Genomic DNA, 20,004 nt, shown 5'->3' on the forward strand with positions numbered 1-20,004 from the left:
TGACAATACCAGCTAGATTTCAGTTTTCCCCTCCCCACTCAGACAACTCCCAGACAGTCCTAGTAAAATTATTGCTTGAGAGAATGCTCTTTTTGACCATTTTAATTGAAAACAATCACAGTAAGGTACTTAATTGTTACCCAGAAATGATTTTATATTGAGATAAAAACGGCTGCATTGGACCTTTACAGTAATGTTTTATAGACACAGTTAAAATGCAAACAGGAAGACCATAGATGAGTTGCATGAGCAAATCAGTATTTTTTTATTCAATTTTTTTATATATAATTCATAACAGCAAGAGTCAATTATGGCAACAATAAAATCAGCATAAAACAAATCTGAAGACAGAGTAGTACATTATTCTGTAGCAACTATAAGCAAAACATTTAAGTGTTCACACATAATAAGCAGTCAAGCATGTGTGCCCCCAGCAGGGAAGAAAGACCTTGGTTTAAGCTGAGAGACAGTGAAATCTGCCCACGCAGCTCTGGTTGGTTTAGAGAAAGTGATGCTTTGGTTCCATAGCACTTATACAGCGACCTCGAGTCAGAAACAGGATGACCTTGACTGAAGACGGTTACATTCATTTGAAATAGTATTTACCTATACATTTGGTATGGTGGGGAGCTTCACCTGCTGAGTGCACAGTTATCTGGTAGCATTAGCTGTGTCCTGTGAGTCCATGTTGACTTGAGTGATCTTACGGTGATTAGAGAATATTTCTGGGGTGGTTTTGTGTTAACGTTACATTTTATTCTTGAGATCTCATGGAGTTTCTTGGTAAAAAATGTATATCACAAGTGCAAGTGTTCGATTACTTGTCTAAAGTCTTATTTTCCCCTTCTCCCCAAATGTAGAGGTTATTTTTGTAAATTGAAAATATTAACTTTCCTTATCTACTTATAGATTGTTTACATTTGTGTTCTTTTTACATGCAGTCATATCAAACTAAAATATGAAATGGTTTCTAATATATATTTTTGTAGTTATTGTACCGTAGGCCCAGGCATGAATGGCCTGGTCCAAGATTTGAAATGTGGACAATATATTATATTTGTTTTATGTCATATACTACAAGGGGAGTGAGTGGGAGTGAACGTGGGGGTTACGCACCTTGAGGATTTCCTGGCAAACTACTAGCCACTGACAAAATAAGCTAAAAAACACATAGCTTTTTCTGAATGCATTGGCATAGAAACTGGCACCATTTTCTTCTTTTTGCAAGCAAATTTGTTTAGCTGGTCTTTCCGTTTCGATTTTTTTAAATTAACCTAAAAAAATTACTTATCATTATAGAATTTTTTATTCAAAATAATATCTCAATATGATACATGTTTTTTTTCTCTGTTCATTGACTATGTACAGAAGTGCAAAAAGTCAACCTTCGTCCCTTAGAGTTCGTTCATCTGCAGCATTACCGACCTTCCCAATTCAGCAAAGTCCTCTACCTCACCGCTACTCTCACTATTCACCCAACTCCAGAGACCCATCAATCTCACTGCTCATTTTGCCCTGACATTCAGGGCAATCTTAAGAATTATTAAAACAATATATATATTTTTGAATGGATACAGTAGAAAATTACTTTTTTTCCCCTTCTCTAAACATGGACAATCTACATTTCGACACAATATATTTTCAAACAAGATCTCGACTTGTTACAAGGAAAAAATGTAGCTAGTTAAAACATTAGTTTTCAGCCAGAGTTGATGCCTCGGCAACACACCAACTGATGGCGTTCCTTGTATCAATATCAAAAGGTCTTTGATCAACTTTTTTTTTTAATGATGAACCTCTTCAACTAAAAAGAGACATCTAGCTACATGAATGATGTGAATACTTATTCTGACTCCACACATTATTATTAATCATTAGTATGGTTTGAAAATCCAAATCTCTAAATTTACAACGGCAATATAACAATGTTGTCAAGTAGAATATAATAAGGCAGAAATCTACAAACTAAATATTCAAATAGATTAAAATCCTTAAGTAATACATAACACATGAGTTCAATTAAATTTAAGAGAGTAAATTGTTACTTGAGAAAAAAACTAAACCAAAAACTTTATAAAGGTGTATGTATGTGTATGGACTATAATATATAATTGGTGTTCATTGCCTGTATTGTGATTGAAAGTACATTTGATTGGGATGCAACCCAGTCCTGTAATCTAAGGCTTCAATAGAAGTACATTACAATCAGTAAAGAGATATTACACCTCAGTCAAAACAGAAAAACAACAAAACAGAATCACAGAACATAATGATGTGAAAACAAGGGTTTTGAAATGAAATCTCTGCTCCCCCAATTCTGTGTTAAACCTTCCTGAATTTGGCCATATACTTCAATAACTCTTCGTGCATGAGCAGAACTGTGCTTTGGTATCCTGAATCAGATAAAATCGGATAGAAAAGTGAGAGCCTTTTTCCTTCTATTTGATAAATTCACATCAAATTAGTGATTTGTTGTATTACCTCAATTGAAGTGATATTTGCCTATTGAGGGGTAATAGGGTTGGGGGAGCACAAAAACACTCAACCAAGTGCATATCTTCTTATGACCTAATCTGACTTTCCTTTTTTAACAACACGTGGTTTGTAGACACACTTTCAGAGTCCCTCCACCTTTAACGAAAATATCCACTCAAAAACTATATTTTGGTATAATACCAAAATTTCCTTTAAGGTTGGGGACAAGGAAATGAGACCTCATGGAGAGCTAGTACGCCCCACATCACTTCAACAGGCGTTAGAGTCTACTGACTTACAACTCCCCCAGTCACTATGAGCTCCAAGTCATACATCACCCCATCTGATAAATACAACAATAAAGCAAAAACAGAAAGGCAAAACAAAACCACATTGATAAAAAGAGAGAAGGCACCTCTATTAAAAATAATAATAATTGCAACAGAGATCAAAGGCTGGAGAGGAACCCATTCCTAATATCAACCAAAAATGTAATGGCACAATATATATATAAAGAAAATACACAATGGAGAAATTATGTAAAAAACAAAACTCGAGCCATAAAAACACATATCTTAGGTAAACAGAATAACACTGCTGAAATAACACTCTGGTTTGGGATGGCCTCTATGGCACACATTAGGTGGTTAAAGCTAGCATGGCTGTGCTTTCAAAGGTACACAGGTGTGTTTCTTACCCAGAACATTCATATGTCCCTGACCCTCATTTTATAATCTAGCTTCACTAGAAACCTTATTAAAAACAGAATACTGTACATGCTAAATATGTGTTGTGCCTTTCTGATTTCAATTCAAATTCAAGGTGCACGTTTGCAATTTTTTTGTAACCATGAAAACAAATCTATTATTTTAAAACCAAAACAAAGCAAATAAAAAATTATGTTTTGGTCTACCGACGTACCAACGCGGTATTCTGTACGTTAGACGCCACAACACCTCGCTCTCAGCCTCGTGTGTGCAAAATAAAATATTTGAATTTGAGTGCCATGGTTTTTGTGTTTGAACACACAGGTGTATTGTGAATGTACTCAGTGTCTGTCTGTCAGCACGGATAGACAGACACTCATCTTCTCAGCTGGGTGTTGACTTGGAGGACAAGGAGGTGTGTGTGTGTATGTGTGTGTCATGGCATCGACTGGGCACACCGATGTTGGCATGTGTGACAAGAACAGCATTACGGAGAGACTGAGAGATGATGACCGATGCTCCTCCTGTCCATTGCTTGACATTCTGAACATTATATACATAAAGGCTGAACTCTTTAGGCTTGTACAGTGCCAGCACACAGTCATTTGATCTGCAAAACAAGAGACGAGGAATTACATTTTTAAAAAAGTTCTAAAAGTTATTTTCAAATGTAGCTCATCTTCCAGGATCTTATTTTTGTTCGCTGAAAGGTTTCTTAATTCGGCAATCTGCAGTTCAATCAATAACCTTGCGGTCACCCTGCCACTGCTTTGGTAAAAAGCTGAAAGATGTGGCTAGAGAAATGTAACCACTCTCAAATTCATAGACAGAGCTCTGGATGTAAGGACTGACCATCCATGACATCAACATTTTTTTGAGGCTATACAGTGTTTGTTTATGTTATTACCATCGAGGACCTCTTTGGAAACAAGTGTTTCAATTAATACTTTCAAGTACTACCCTCTGGGAATACAATGTACATCTTGCTGTCTAATGTTTTTACCCAAACAAATACAAATTAATTCAATGTTTGCATTTACATTGTTTACAAACATTTGAGTAAAACAAGCTTATATTTTGGGTTCTGATGGGGTACAAGAGTTAAACTAAGCTCATGAGGCATCTATAAGTTATATTCTTCAAGAATCAATTAGTATATATTAATTTCCAAAAATGTATGATTGCCAATTCCCCTTTTAAATGTCTAAAAATACAACAAATGCACTAGTTGCACTCAGATATTCTTGGTGTGGCTGGAAGTGAAACATACTGTAAAGAAATAGAAACTCACTGTTCTTGACTCGAACTACATTTGAGTCAGATACTTGTGACTACTCAGATGATCGGCAGAAATTATTGGAATCTGGGGATGGAGACAGAGCAGAGAAATCAAACACATCAAACATCTTACGCATATCATCGGACATACACTAGCCTCACTACCACACATCAGCAGTTTTAACCACATTTCTAAGTTCTTTACTGAAAAGGAGATGAAGATTTGACAGAATGTGGTTACAACATAGATAAAACAAAGCATTTTATAGGATCACTGAAACCTGCTAATCAACGGTCAAGTGCAATTTTTGGAAGGGTTAGCAAGGGGAGGGTAGAGGAAGGGGGTGGGAGGAAGGAAAGAAAATGTCAGTCACTAGTGAGGTGTCTCCCCATGCAAACTCAAGTCCTCCAGCTTGTTGACCTGCACCCAGGGGTTGGAACTGAAATTATTTTCCAATTGTTTCGTAATTGTATTATTTCCAACCTGCAAAATAAAGTTCTGAACCGGTTCGAACCTAAAAAAATTACCAGTTTATATAGTTCCTTTCTGTTCCTTTTTAAACCTCTGAAATTGTTTTTTTTACATTAAATTAAATGAGGATAGAGCAGTATGGAGCAGGCAAGCTATAGTTGTTTACATCCACGATGGACAGACAAGTGTAGGGCGCGAGATGCGACTTACATTTTGCAGGTGGGGAGAGAGCGAGACAGGGTGGAGGAGAAGGCTTGGCTTGAAGCTCTGGGCATATTGTTATGACATGCATTATCTGAATTAGGATCACAGAACTATACCTACGGAAGAGCGGCTTCTATGGAAAATCTTTGAATGTCTTTGAACTTCCGAGAGTTGTCTTAACGTTGGACCAGAGCTAGCTAGTTATCTAGCTAACAAGCTTGTGTGTGCAGAGTGGCACCAGAATTAAAAACACGTCTTACCTTTTTATAGTTAATAAATCCAATGTGAAACGTAATAACTACAGTGGGGGAAAAAAGTATTTAGTCAGCCACCAATTGTGCAAGTTCTCCCACTTAAAAAGATGAGAGAGGCCTGTAATTTTCATCATAGGTACACGTCAACTATGACAGACAAAATGAGGAAAAAAATTCCAGAAAATCACATTGTAGGATTTTTAATGAATTTATTTGCAAATTATGGTGGAAAATAAGTATTTGGTCAATAACAAAAGTTTCTCAATACTTTGTTATATACCCTTTTTTGGCAATGACACAGGTCAAACGTTTTCTGTAAGTCTTCACACACTGTTGCTGGTATTTTGGCCCATTCCTCCATGCAGATCTCCTCTAGAGCAGTGATGTTTTGGGGCTGTCGCTGGGCAACACAGACTTTCAACTCCCTCCAAAGATTTTCTATGGGGTTGAGATCTGGAGACTGGCTAGGCCACTCCAGGACCTTGAAATGCATCTTACGAAGTCACTCCTTCGTTGCCCGGGCGGTGTGTTTGGGATCATTGTCATGCTGAAAGACCCAGCCACGTTTCATCTTCAATGCCCTTGCTGATGGAAGGAGGTTTTCACTCAAAATCTCACGATACATGGCCCCATTCATTCTTTCCTTTACACGGATCAGTCGTCCTGGTCCCTTTGCAGAAAAACAGCCCCAAAGCATGATGTTTCCACCCCCATGCTTCACAGTAGGTATGGTGTACTTTGGATGCAACTCAGCATTCTTTGTCCTCCAAACACGACGAGTTGTGTTTTTACCAAAAAGTTCTATTTTGGTTTCTTCTGACCATATGACATTCTCCCAATCCTCTTCTGGATCATCCAAATGCACTCTAGCAAACTTCAGACGGGCCTGGACATGTACTGGCTTAAGCAGGGGGACACGTCTGGCACTGCAGGATTTGAGTCCCTGGCGGCGTAGTGTGTTACTGAAGGTAGGCTTTGTTACTTTGGTCCCAGCTCTCTGCAGGTCATTCACTAGGTCCCCCGTGTGGTTCTGGGATTTTTGCTCACCGTTCTTGTGATCATTTTGACCCCATGGGGTGAGATCTTGTGTGGAGCCCCAGATCGAGGGAGATTACCAGTGGTCTTGTATGTCTTCCATTTCCTAATAATTGCTCCCACAGTTGATTTCTTCAAACCAAGCTGCTTACCTATTGCAGATTCAGTCTTCCCAGCCTGGTGCAGGTCTACAATTTTGTTTCTGGTGTCCTTTGACAGCTCTTTGGTCTTGGCCATAGTGGAGTTTGGAGTGTGACTGTTTGAGGTTGTGGACAGGTGTCTTTTATACTGATAACAAGTTCAAACAGGTTCCATTAATACAGGTAACGAGTGGAGGACAGAGGAGCCTCTTAAAGAAGAAGTTACAGGTCTGTGAGAGCCAGAAATCTTGCTTGTTGTAGGTGACCAAATACTTATTTTCCACCATAATTTGCAAATAAATTCATTAAAAATCCTACAATGTGATTTTCCGGATTTTTTTCTTCTCATTTTGTCTGTCATAGTTGACGTGTACTATGATGAAAATTACAGGCCTCTCTCATCTTTTTAAGTGGGAGAACTTGCACAATTGTTGGCTGACTAAATACTTTTTTTCCCCACTGTATAGTATTGAAAAAGTTAATACATTTTTCTCTAATAAAAAATCTCTCCCTAATTTCTGAATCACGCTTGTAATGTCAGTAGGCTACAGTAGCCTAAGCTTCGGAGGGGGAGGGGCAGGTTGCCTACACGCACACACACTGGCAAATATTTTCAGCTGGCAGGCAGACACTGGAATAAGTTTCTGAGTGACAGAGTGAGGGCTTTGCATAGCGTTTTTTTGTGTGACTGAAAATTATTCCTGTAACGTAACATAATGTTATTAACCGGTTCCCATGCTTTTAAAATAACGGTTTTGTTCCGGAACAGTATAGATCACTTTCGTTCCCGGTTCTGATTCTGTTCCTTGAACCGGTTCCTCTTTAGAAAATACTTTTAAAACATTTGGGCACTACAAATATGATGTGCAGTTAGTTAAGCATAATTTTTTTCCCCTTGGGATAATAAAGTTTCAACTAATGTATTTAACTTTAAGGGTTGTTGCACTCCCATTACATTATAGGTAAAAATATGCTTATATTTCACTATGTACATGTATTCTTTCCCTTGTCCTATTTGACCACATACAGTAGGGTCCGAAATTATTGACACCCTTGATAAAGATGAGCAAAAATTGTTGTATAAAATAAATAATTGAAATACTGAGCTATATTGTATGCCAATTTTTTGGGGGGTAATTATATTATTTTATACTTATAAAATTGCTCAGAGAAAGAGATTTTGTTTAACAAGTAATAAAAAATAGGTAGGGGTCAAAATTATTGACAACCCTGTTTTCAATACCTTTCAACACCTCACCTTGAGATGATAACGACACTGAGTTTTTTTTCTAAAATGTTGAAGAACACATTGGGAGGGATCTTAGAACATTCTTCAATACAGAATCCTCCATCAGATCCTTGATATAATTTGCCTGCGTTTATGGACTGCCCTATTCAATTCAAACCACAGGTTTTCAATGGGTTTCAAGTCCGGAGACTGAGATGGCAATTGCAAAATGTGGATTTTGATGTGTGCTTGGGGTTATTGTCTTGCTAGAAGAGCCAAGTTTCAGCCTCCTGGCAGAGGCATCCAGGTTTTTGGCTAAAATATCCTGGTACTTGGTAAAGTTCATGATGCCGTTGACCTTAACAAGGGCCCCAGGACCAGTGGAAACAAAATACCCCCATAACATCAAAGATCTACCACCATATTTTACAGTAGGTATGGGGTTCTTTTCTGCTCATGCATTCTAATTTCAACGCCAAACCCACCAGTGGTGTGCGTGGCCATTGAGCTCTATTTTCATGTCCAATGTAAAGGCCTGGAGTTTGCTAAACGGCATTGGCACTTGGATTGGAACCGGTGCTTTGGTCAGATGACATGAAAATAGAGCTCTTTGACATCTTTATCAAGGGTGTCAATAATTTCTGACCCCACTGTATTCTCCTCACTCAAGGGCCTAAGAATGTAAGCAGCAGAGTCCTCGGACACTGTAATAGCATTGACTGAATGTAGCACAGCTATACCCTACGTAAGCAGCAGCAGAAAAAACATAAGCCGAGCACCAAATGGCCCAGATAGCAACTGCTGCACCTACTGCGCAAAACGCTTGATAAAAATAAGGAAAACTACCTCATACATACCAATTGCATGTATTCGTTGGTAGTCAACTTTGATAAGGAAGAGTCCTCAAAATGAGAAAGGACAAAAATCAAGGTTAAAATTACGTCAAACATCAACGACATATAGTAAATGTCTCCCCAGAATGACAAGTTAATGACATATATAACTTGTTTAATAACTACATTCAAAGTTGACCATTAACATGATACATAGATGTACTGTTCTTATAACCTTTAGTTAAATGGTTAAATCTAATACTCAACAACCAGTGAGGCCAACAAGAGGGAGACTCTGTCTCCCAACCCATCCCTAGCAGACAGAGAAGCACCTACAGAACCTCCATGTGCACTGTGAGTGAAAAGCAGTATATATATATATATATATATATATATATATATATATGTACACAGTACCAGTCAAAAGTATGGACACACCTACTAATTCTAGGGTTTTTCTTTATTTGTACTATTTTCTACATTGTAGAATAATAGTGAAGAGATCAAAACTACGAAATAACACATATGGAATCATGTAGTAACCAAAAAGGTGTTAAACAAATCAAAATATATTTTATATTTTATATTCTTCAAAGTAGCCACCCTTTGCCTTGATGACGGCTTCGCACACTCTTGGCATTCTCTCAATCAGCTTTTCCAACAGTCTTGAAGGAGTTCCCACATATGTTGAGCACTTGTTGGCTGCTTTTCCTTCACTCTGCAGTCCAACTCATCCCAAACCATCTCAATTGGGTTGAGGTTTGGGTGATTGTGGAGACCAGGTCATCTGATGCAGCACTCCATCACTCTCCTTCTTGGTCCAATAGCCCTTACACAGCCTGGAGGTGTGTTGGGTCATTGTCCTGTTGAAAAACAAATGATAGTCCCACTAACCGCAAACCAGATGGGACGGGGTATCGCTGCATAATGCTGTGGTAGCCATGCTGATTAAGTGTGCCTTGAATTCTAAATAAATCACAGACAGTGTCACCAGCAAAGCACCCCCACACCATCACACCTCCTCCTCTGTGCTTCACGGTGGGAACAACACATGCACAGATCATCCGTTCACCTACTCTGTGTCTCACAACGACATGGCGGTTGGAACCAAAAATCTCAAATCAGACCAAAGGACAGATTTCCACCGGTCTAATGTCCATTGCTCGTGTTTCTTGGCCAAAGTAAGTCTCTTCTTCTTATTGGTGTCCTTTAGTAGTGGTTTCTTTGCAGCAATTTGACCATGAAGGCCTGATTAACGCAGACTCCTCTGAACAGTTGATGTTGAGATGTGTCTGTTACTTGAACTCTGTAAAGCATTTATTTGGGCTGCAATCTGAGGCTGGTAACTCTAATGAACTTATCCTCTGCAGCAGAGGTAACTCTGGGTCTTCCATTCCTGTGGCGGTCCTCATGAGAGCCAGTTTCATTATAGCGCTTGATGTTTTTTGCGACTGCACTTGAAGTTCTTGACATTTTCCATATTGACTGATCTTCATGTCTTAAAGTAATGATGGACTGTCATTTCTCTTTGCTTATTTGAGCTGGTCTTTTACCAAATAGGGCTATCTTCTGTATACCACCCCTACCTTGTCACAACACAACTGATTGGCTCAAACGCATTAAGAAGGAAATAAATTCCACAAATTAACTTTTAACAAGGCACACCTGTTAATTTAAATGAATTCCAGGTGACTACCTCATGAAGCTGGTTGAGAGAATGCTAAGAGTGTGCAAAGCTGTCATCAAGGCAAAGGGTGGCTACTTTGAAGAATCTCAAATATAAAATATATTTTGATTTGTTTAACACTTTTTTTGTTAGTACATGATTCCATATGTGTTATTTCATAGTTTTGATGTCTTCCTTATTGTTCTACAATGTAGAAAATAGTAAAAAAATAAAGAAAAACCCTGGAATGAGTAGGTGTGTCCAAACTTTTGACTGGTACTGTTTATATGAGAGAGAGAGAGAGAGAGAGAGAGAGAGAGAGAGAGAGAGAGAGAGAGAGCAGTAGAGGGCAGTAGAGGGCAGTAGAGGAGCAAACCTGATTGGCTGAGGCGGTTGCGAAGGGAACGCTTGTGGCAGATGTGGTGGCTGCAGACGCTTGCGCACCACCGTGCATCATAGGTACTTTTGTCAAAAGGGAAAATCAGATAAGCAAAAACCCATAGAAGAGGAGTAGAGTGTGTCCAATTGGGCACGAGGCAAACGTGAGGGACAGGTGAGGGGGCAGGGGGGCAGGGGGGCAGGGGGACAGGGGCCTGACTCTATTTCAATAACTCACTCCCTTTCTCTCTGCCCTCGATGATACATACTTGAAGATCTGAGAGGATTGGATACGTGTAAGCAATATGATGCAGAAAACACCTAGCCTAGAAGAAGGTTGGGGTGGCAGTAACCATATTGCTTAAACACCTCCAGTCCTTTCTGATCTGAGAAGGGAAAGACACGAGGGACAGGAGAAGGGAGCGAGTTAACTGATTGGAATCCAGCCATGGGTGTAAAGGGGATAGGTTTTCAGATTGGTACATCTGTGGATGGCATATTGAGGTTATACCAGACAAAAGCGGTATAGAGTCTAAAGTAACATGTTTGGTAGTACACCTGAAACAGAATAAAACTTACATTAAAACATACACTGAGTGCACAAAACATTAGGAACACCTGCTCTTGCCATGACATAGACTGACCAGGTCAATCCAGGTGAAAGCTACTGTATGATCCCTTATTGATGTCACCTGTTAAATCCACTTCAATCAGTGTAGATGAAGGGGAGGAGACAGGTTAAAGAAGGATTTTTAAGCCTTGAGACAATTGAGACATGGATTGTGTATGTGTGCCATTCAGAGGGTGAATGGGCAAGACAAAATATGCTTTTGAACGGGGTATGGTAGTAGGTGCCAGGCGCACCAATTTGAGTGTGTTAAGAACTGCAACGTTGCAGGCTTTTTAATGCTCAACAGTTTTCTGTGTGTATCAAGAATGGTCCACCACCACCCAAAGGACATCCAGCCAACTTGACACAACTGTGAGAAGCATTGGAGTCAACATGGGCCAGCATCCCTGTGGAAAGCTTTCGACACCTTGTAGTCCGTGTGCCGACGAATTGAGGTTCCTAATGTTTTTCACACCCAGTGTATATCTCCAGTATTACAATTTATAGTTATGACTAAACACAGTATTATTGCCATCTTTTTACAAAGGAAATGTGCAAATGAGTAGATATTATATGCCACAACCAACCCTGTGACTCTGTCAAAGGAAAGGCAGATCCAACTACATGTAGATATGACCATATTGATGATTATTGAATGGAGGGAAATGAAAACTATTAGCCTGATCCCAGATCTGTTTGTACTGTCTTGCTAACTCCTATGGTTATTGAGTGCTGCTGTCTTGCCAACTCAATTTGTCATTGAGTGCTGCTGTCTTGCCAACTCCTATGGTTATTGAGTGCTGCTGTCTTGCCAACTCCTATGGTTATTGAGTGCTGCTGTCTTGCCAACTCCTATGGTTATTGAGTGCTGCTGTCTTGCCAACTCCTATGGTCACTCTCGTGACAATGACCCTAGTAGTTGACTAGACAGCACAAACAAATTGGGAATCATGCTATAAAATGATATGGGTTCCCTCAGATGTGATGGTTAGATAAATTAACGTCACTTGCAAGGCTGAAAGCTAATTGGTGGAGAAGGAAAGCTGGAACCTACCGGCGGTGGGGGTCATGCAGAATATTGAGCCTGCCCAAATGCACATCATGCAGTGCAACAGGAAGTGTGCAACAGGAAGTGGATTGGAAAAGGGGGAGAGAAATCAAAACAGCCCGTCACAAGGTTCGTTAGAATGAAGGAAGAGATCAGGTTAATTAATTAACTAGACAGCATTCAGTAACACAGTAAGTGGTCATCAGTGGAAATACAGGCGTGCTGACCAGGGTTGGGGTCAATTCCATTCAAATTCCAGTCAATTCAGAATGTAAACCTAATTCCAATTCCAATTCAACACGTTTGTCATTGAAAACCATAGAAGGGAATTGGAATTGGAATTTCAGTGTACTTCCTAAATTGACTGGAATTTAAATGGAATTGACCCCAACCCTGGTGCTGACCAAACTAGACCAAACTAGCCAATAAGGAGAATCAGGCAGAGAGTCACTACAGATCAGATAAAAAACAGGCACTTTTTTCTGAGGTGTCATGGATATTAATGTGCAATAAACAGTGATAATAATAGTAATAGCAATCATCAATCAATTAATAGAAATAGTAATAGTAAAAGTCATTATAATATTCATAATAGTGACACATAGCATACACACACGCTCAAGACAGAATCGAAAAAGGGTAGGCGTTGAATATGGAAGCAGGACATATATTATGTTGCCAAACAGACGCATGGGGTCAGAAAGAACAAAACTTCCCAATGCAGTCTCCATCCGACAAAATACACAGCCCCCAACCCAGACCAAAGCACATTACCATTACATTGCCTGAACACCTTCACCACTTTGAGATTTAGATGGCGGCGTGGAGCCTTTAACATTGTTATAACATTGTTTGCACTGTTCACCTTCTATGTATTGTAACTCTATGGCTGAGCTTTAACTACCTTCAATGTCCAGGCAGGTCTACTCGTTCTAGTTCTAAGTATGAAAGAGACCATATGAAACAGCGTAGGAGCCCTGGGAGCCATACCTGAGGGGAGGAAGGCAGCCTGCTGCTGAAACTGCATGTTGGCCAGGGCGTGTTGGTACTGGAGCATGCCCGTGTTGAACATGGCAGAAGCCCCATTAGGCTTCTCCAGGGCTGCCCGCTTGGGCATGGGTGGCATGACACTATGGGGGATCCCCTGCCCAGCCCCAATGGAGGGAGGGAAAGAGGGACGGAGAGAGAGAGAGAGAGAGAGAGAGAGAGAGAGAGAGAGAGAGAGAGAGAGAGAGAGAGAGAGAGAGAGAGAGAGGAGAAACAAACAAGAGAGAGAATGAGAGAGAAAGAGGTGCGTGAGGGAGGCGTGAGAGAGAGGGTGTGTTGGAGGTAAAAACGGGAAAGAAAACAAAAAAGAGAATTGTCGTTAAGTTAGAGGATAAAAGAACATCACAACAACAACGTGTAACCGTGTGTAACACCAGCAAGCAAGCAGCAGTCTACATAATTACTACACAAGCAAGAGCATGGTGTTAACTGGAGCTACATACTCTATAAAGCATTCATATCCATGATAAAATCAGTTTCTAAGCTTAATATGGAGGATATACCGTATAAATACACCTAAGGCTGACTTAATGCCACTAAAGCAAGCATTGCTCTATTAATAAAACAATAAGGCAGCTAAGAAGAGGAAGAGATAGGAAGCAAAGAGAGAGAGAGGGGGCTGCACTGCTTGCGCCATGATCAACTGTATTATGAGCAATCTTATTAACTCGGGAGGGAATGGATCACTGCAATATGACTTTAATCCCATCCTACTCAATCAGATATGCACTAGGAACAAATACATGCATATTAACTGTACATACATGCTACTGATTTACAACACATTGTACATAAGCTAGAGCCATGCCACCTTTTACATTTACTGTTAAAAACTAAACTGTCCCCAACCCTCTCCTACTGTTAACATAAGCTATAGGTGATTAATTGATTGTGGCCCTTTTTAGAGATTCCCATGTCGAATTGATGTTTGTTTGGGAAGCAGGTTTGTATCGCAAACATGGTGGAGATGGTCAATTCAGTCAAAGCCGGGAAGGAAGCCACAATCAGTTTATCACAGGCAAAAATGACACATATAGCAACAGGAGGAAAGAAAACACATTGCGATAACAAACAGTAATTAAAGTAGCTATATCTGGGTTAAGACATTGCACTACGACAACAAAGCCACATGCCAAGCTAAAAGGTGAAAGGTCATAGTACCAGGTCAAAGGTTGCGTCGAGGGGTCGCTTCAGTGATTTGACAGCCGACTGAGTCTTAATTAGCAGGCAGCGAGCACATGATGGCAATGGGCCAAATGGGGTTCAAGCGCATTAACATAAACCAGCAAGCAGAGGTGCATCATGGGGGCAGCAGTGCAGTTTGGGTAGGTGAGAAAAAAAAACAAATAAAAAAACAAATCATTGGAATGCAGTATACAAGGGGATAACAGGACTAGGGCATGCACAGTGTGTACACACTACAGTACTATGGCTGAGAGCTACAGTAAAGTACATGGTTATGAGTTCAATAATGGTCTAGCTAAATCAAATACTGTGAAAAGATGTCAACTATAATAAAATGGATTGTTCACTGTCATTACTTCAGAACACTGGGCATTGAGTGATATGATCACAATTTAAACAAACTATAACTTATGAAGCATTCATAAACCTTTTATAAGGTCTACATAAATGCTTGATTAATCATTTATAAGCAAATGTCATACTTTATGAAGGGTAGTATAGGGTTTATACCACATCTGGCATAGCACCAGATGTAAGGACCTGTTATATCACCTTTATATAGCGTGACATTTGCTTATAATTTATTATGAAGCATCTATGCAGGCCTTATAAAGGTTTTATGAAGCCTTTATTAAGAAATATGAGCTATAGAATGTTTAAAGTGTGACAAGTTAAACGATCAAATAGCAATACACTGTGTCACATTACAATGATTATACACCACAACGTTAGTTTTTTGTTCTTCATACAAAGCATGGCAAATACTAAGAACAATAGACAAGTGTTACAGTGCTAGTTTAGCTGTGGATGTTCAGCTAGAGAGGAATGACCATTGTTATATTAGACTTAGACTGCAGTCAGATAAGCACATTGAATGCATTGAATGTCAAGAGGAACCTATGCAGGGGAAGCACACATTGAGACAGAGGATGTAGATACAGATACGATCAGTCAGATCAGCTAAACGCCATCAGGCAGAGAAAAGGACTGAGCCATATAATATAATAGAGACGTTACCTGTAGGCACAGATCTAAGATCAGTTTCTCTGCTTACCCTCCCCAAATCCTAACCATATCCATTGCAACGTCAAAACACATAACTGACCTTGGATGCGTGTCTACGGGCAGCTTCATCCTACTGTGTGTATTTCCTCATTCCTACTATGCGACTTTTTCCTAGAGGATCCAAGATGGTGGACTACTCACCATGGCTGCGGCGGCAGTGGCCTGGTTCACCTGATGCTGTGCAGCCTTGATCTTGGCCTGCAGGTGGGCTGGAGGGTGGAAGTACTTGCACTTCTCCCTGGAGCAGCGGCCCTTGATGTAGTCCATACACACGGTGACCGTGTTGTCGTTGGTGTCAATCATGGTGCTGTCGGAGGGGTGGGAGAAGCGGCAGTCATTCTCCCCCCGGGAGCAGTTGCCCCGCTGGTACTCACGACACACCTGGCGAGGGGGAGGGGTGGTGGGGGGAGGGATGAATAAATGGATATACATTGATACACACTAGCTCTGTTTCCATCCAATTGGCAACAGGTGTGCCAAGCTTGTAGCATCATACCCAAGAAGACTCGAGGCTGTAATCGCTGCCAACGGTGCTTCAACAAAGGTGCGTCCCCTAACCCTCCCATCCTCCTCCCCTATTGGAGCAAACTAATGGACAACAACAGTTAGACTTCTACTTCCAGCTTATAAAAAAATAAATAAAAAATAGTTATCGTTTGTTTGTTTTTAGTCCCATCCTTCAGCTACCCTCAACCCCTCATATCTATCTCTGAAGATCATCCAGTTTTGATTTCTATTTGCCATATATTTTTCAACTGTGCTGTGATGATTCACAAAAGTTCTGAACCTTACTATTCTCATAGTTTCTAAAGATTGTAAATTAAAGATAAACATTTTTGCTAAGAGTATTATTATATTATTGATCGATTGACTAGCAGTGCTATTTGCAGAGTTAGCTCCAGGTAAATGTTGCAATATGGACAGTACCAAAACAAATGATCTATTGATTCTGTCTCTTTGCAGCTAAATCTGCAGAGCTGGGGTGGTTGTATCCCCAATATATATATATATATATATATATATATATATATATATATATATATATATATTCTATTGGTTGCAAGAATTTTGAATAATAATTTAAATTGAAAAATTATACGTTTTGAATCCGGCGTCATTTTGTGTATCAGTTCATTACATTTTACATTTTAGTCACTGAGCAGACGCTCTTATCCAGAGCGACTTACTGTTAGTCAGTGCATACATTTTTCATACTTCATAAACCATGTGCCATGGAATTGGTACATTGACAATCTCCTCCCAACTGTTTTGCAATCTGTATGGCACAGCTGTCCATTTTTTGGTCCTTAAATTAAACTGGTATACTTTTTTATTTATCACCATTTTCTTTAACCAATTTTGGTATTTAATACAGGGCCAACAGACAAGTTCCTTACTTTCTCCCCCTTCCACTTGTCTCTTCCATTTTTGCGGTAATGCTGCAATTAGTTGGTTGTAATTTTGGATAGAGCAGACATTTCCATATATTTTTGCTAGCTGCATGTGTGAGATAACTCCACCAGTCCGATTTATGATATAATTTACAAAGATTATCCCGATTTAAAACATGTTTACCAAAAATTCAGTTTTTTAAAATCAATTAGTACAGTTGAAGTCGGAAGTTTATAATAATAATAATAATAATAATAATATGCCATTTAGCAGACGCTTTTATCCAAAGCGACTTACAGTCATGCGTGCATACATTATTTTATTTTTTTGTGTATGGGTGGTCCCGGGGATCGAACCCACTACCTTAGCGTTACAAGCGCCGTGCTCTACCAGCTGAGCTACAGAGGACCAGTTTACATACACTTAGGTTGGAGTCATTAAAACTTGTTTTTCAACCACTCCACAAATTTCTTGTTAACAAACTATAGTTTTGGCAAGTCGGTTAGGACATCTACTTTGTGCATGACACAAGTAATTTTTCCAACAATTGTTTACAGACAGATTATTTCACTTATAATTCACTGTATCACAATTCCAGTGGGTCAGAAGTTTACATACACTAAGTTAACTGTGCCTTTAAACAGCTTGGAAAATTCCAGAAAATTATGTCATGACTTTAGAAGCTTCTGATAGGCTAATTGACATCATTTGAGTCAATTGGAGGTGTACCTGTGGATGTATTTCAAGGCCTACTTTCAAACTCAGTGCCTCTTTGCTTGACATCATCGGAAAATCAAAAGAAATCAACCAAGACCTCAGAAAAAAAATGTAGACCTCCTCAAGTCTGGTTCATCCTTGGGAGCAATTTCCAAACGCCTGGAGGTACCACGTTCATCTGTACAAACAATAGTACGCAAGGATAAACACAATGGGACCACGCAGCCGTCATACTGCTCAGGAAGGAGACGTTTTCTGTCTCCTAGAAGTAAACGTACTTTGGTGCGAAAAGTGCAAATCAATCCGAGAACAACAGTAAAGGACCTTGTGAAGATGCTGGAGGAAACAGGTACAAAAGTATCTATATCCACAGTAAAACGAGTCCCATATCGTCATAACCTGAAAGGCCGCTCAACAAGGAAGAAGCCACTGCTCCAAAACCGCCATAAAGAAGCCAGACTACGGTTTGCAACTGCATATGGGGACAAAGATCGTACTTTTTGGAGAAATGTCCTCTGGTCTGATGAAACAAAAATAGAACTGTTTGGCCATAATGACCATCGTTATGTTTGGAGGAAAAAGGGGGTTGCTTGCAAGCCGGAGAACACCATCCCAACCGTGAAGCACGGGGGTGGCAGCATCATGCTGTGGGGGTGCTTTGCTGCAGGAGGGACTGGTGCACTTCACAAAATAGATGTCATCATGAGGAATGAAAATGATGTGGATATATTGAAGCAACATCTTATCTCAAGACATCAGTCAGGAAGTTAAAGCTTGGTCGCAAATGGGTCTTCCAAATGGACAATGACCCCAAGTATACTTCCAAAGTTGTGGCAAAATGGCTTAAGGACAACAAAGTCAAGGTATTGGAGTGGCCATCACAAAGCCCTGATCTCAATCCTATAGGAAATTTGTGGGCAGAACTGAAAAAGCGTGTGCGAACAATGAGGCCTACAAACCTGACCCAGTTACACCAGCTCTGTCAGGAGGAATGGGCCAAAATTCACCCAACTTATTGTGGGAAGCTTGTGGAAGGCTACCCAAAACATTTGACCCAAGTTAAACAATTTAAAGGCAATGCTACCAAATACTAATTTAGTGTATGTAAACTTCTGACCCACTGGGAATGTGATGAAATAAATAAAAGCTGAAATAAATAATTCTCTCTACTATTATTCTGACATTTCACATTCTTAAAATAAAGTGGTGATCCTAACTGACCTAAAACAGGGAATCTTTACTAGGATTAAATGTCAGGAATTGTGAAAAACTGAGTTTTAATGTATTTGGCTAAGATGTATGTAAACCTCTGACTTCAACTGTATATTTGAGTTTAACCATAATATTTGTTGTAATATTTATTCTGTCTTTTCTGGTGGATTACACTGAAATTGCAACCAACTGTTTATGGCTTGTTTTAATAATATATATAGTTTGGAGATGATTTCATTTTCAAATAACCGAAAATGAGAGGTTGTAATCTGAATAATGGGGGAAAAGGCCATTCTTGAAACCGGGGTGAGCCATTCATTCTAATCTGCTAGAGAACCAGTTTGGATTTAAGTATAGCTTTTGTATGACTGAAGATTTTGTGGGATGTCGAATGCTTTAATATTTAATCATTTATTTCTGGATATGAATACTGAGTATGTCTACTTCACCATTAGACCATTGTACACAGTAATGTAAAATGTGTATTTTTTAGTGATCCAATACAGTGGGGAAAAAAAGTATTTAGTCAGCCACCAATTGTGCAATATCTCCCACTTAGAAAGATGAGAGAGGCCTGTAATTTTCATCATAGGTACACGTCAAGTATGACAGACAAATTTAGATTTTTTTTTCCAGAAAATCACATTGTAGGATTTTTCATGAATTTATTTGCAAATTATGGTGGAAAATAAGTATTTGGTCACCTACAAACAAGCAAGATTTCTGGCTCTCACAGACCTGTAACTTCTTCTTTAAGAGGCTCCTCTGTCCTCCACTCGTTACCTGTATTAATGGCACCTGTTTGAACTTGTTATCAGTATAGAATACACCTGTCCACAACCTCAAACAGTCACACTCCAAACTCCACTATGGCCAAGACCAAAGAGCTGTCAAAGGACACCAGAAACAAAATTGTAGACCTGCACCAGGCTGGGAAGACTGAATCTGCAATAGGTAAGCAGCTTGGTTTGAAGAAATCAACTGTGGGAGCAATTATTAGGAAATGGAAGACATACAAGACCACTGATAATCTCCCTCGATCTGGGGCTCCACGCAAG

General features: G+C 39.6%; 1 protein-coding gene across 16 annotated transcripts in view; it reads right to left on the minus strand.

Moving 5' to 3' along the window:
• Positions 1-237: 237 nt before the first annotated feature.
• Positions 238-20,004, minus strand: part of LOC121581300 (muscleblind-like protein 1) — a 116,503-nt gene continuing 96,736 nt past the window's right edge. For 6 of the 16 annotated variants that reach the window (XM_041896827.2, XM_041896826.2, XM_041896830.2 and 3 more), the window contains 8 exons: positions 15,767-16,006; positions 14,537-14,590; positions 13,319-13,472; positions 12,335-12,364; positions 10,669-10,754; positions 8,651-8,695; positions 4,474-4,545; positions 238-3,792 (listed from right to left, as the gene is read on the minus strand). In XM_041896827.2, the coding sequence (XP_041752761.1) occupies positions 4,489-4,545; positions 8,651-8,695; positions 10,669-10,754; positions 12,335-12,364; positions 13,319-13,472; positions 14,537-14,590; positions 15,767-16,006 (666 nt within the window). In that variant the 3' untranslated portion in view covers positions 238-3,792; positions 4,474-4,488. The remainder of the gene's footprint in view (positions 3,793-4,473; positions 4,546-8,650; positions 8,696-10,668; positions 10,755-12,334; positions 12,365-13,318; positions 13,473-14,536; positions 14,591-15,766; positions 16,007-20,004) is intronic. The other 10 variants (XM_041896832.2, XM_041896829.2, XM_041896831.2 and 7 more) reach the window with 6 other exon arrangements.

The sequence above is a fragment of the Coregonus clupeaformis genome, chromosome 14 (assembly GCF_020615455.1).
Source record: "Coregonus clupeaformis isolate EN_2021a chromosome 14, ASM2061545v1, whole genome shotgun sequence".
Classification (NCBI taxonomy): Eukaryota; Metazoa; Chordata; class Actinopteri; order Salmoniformes; family Salmonidae; genus Coregonus; species Coregonus clupeaformis.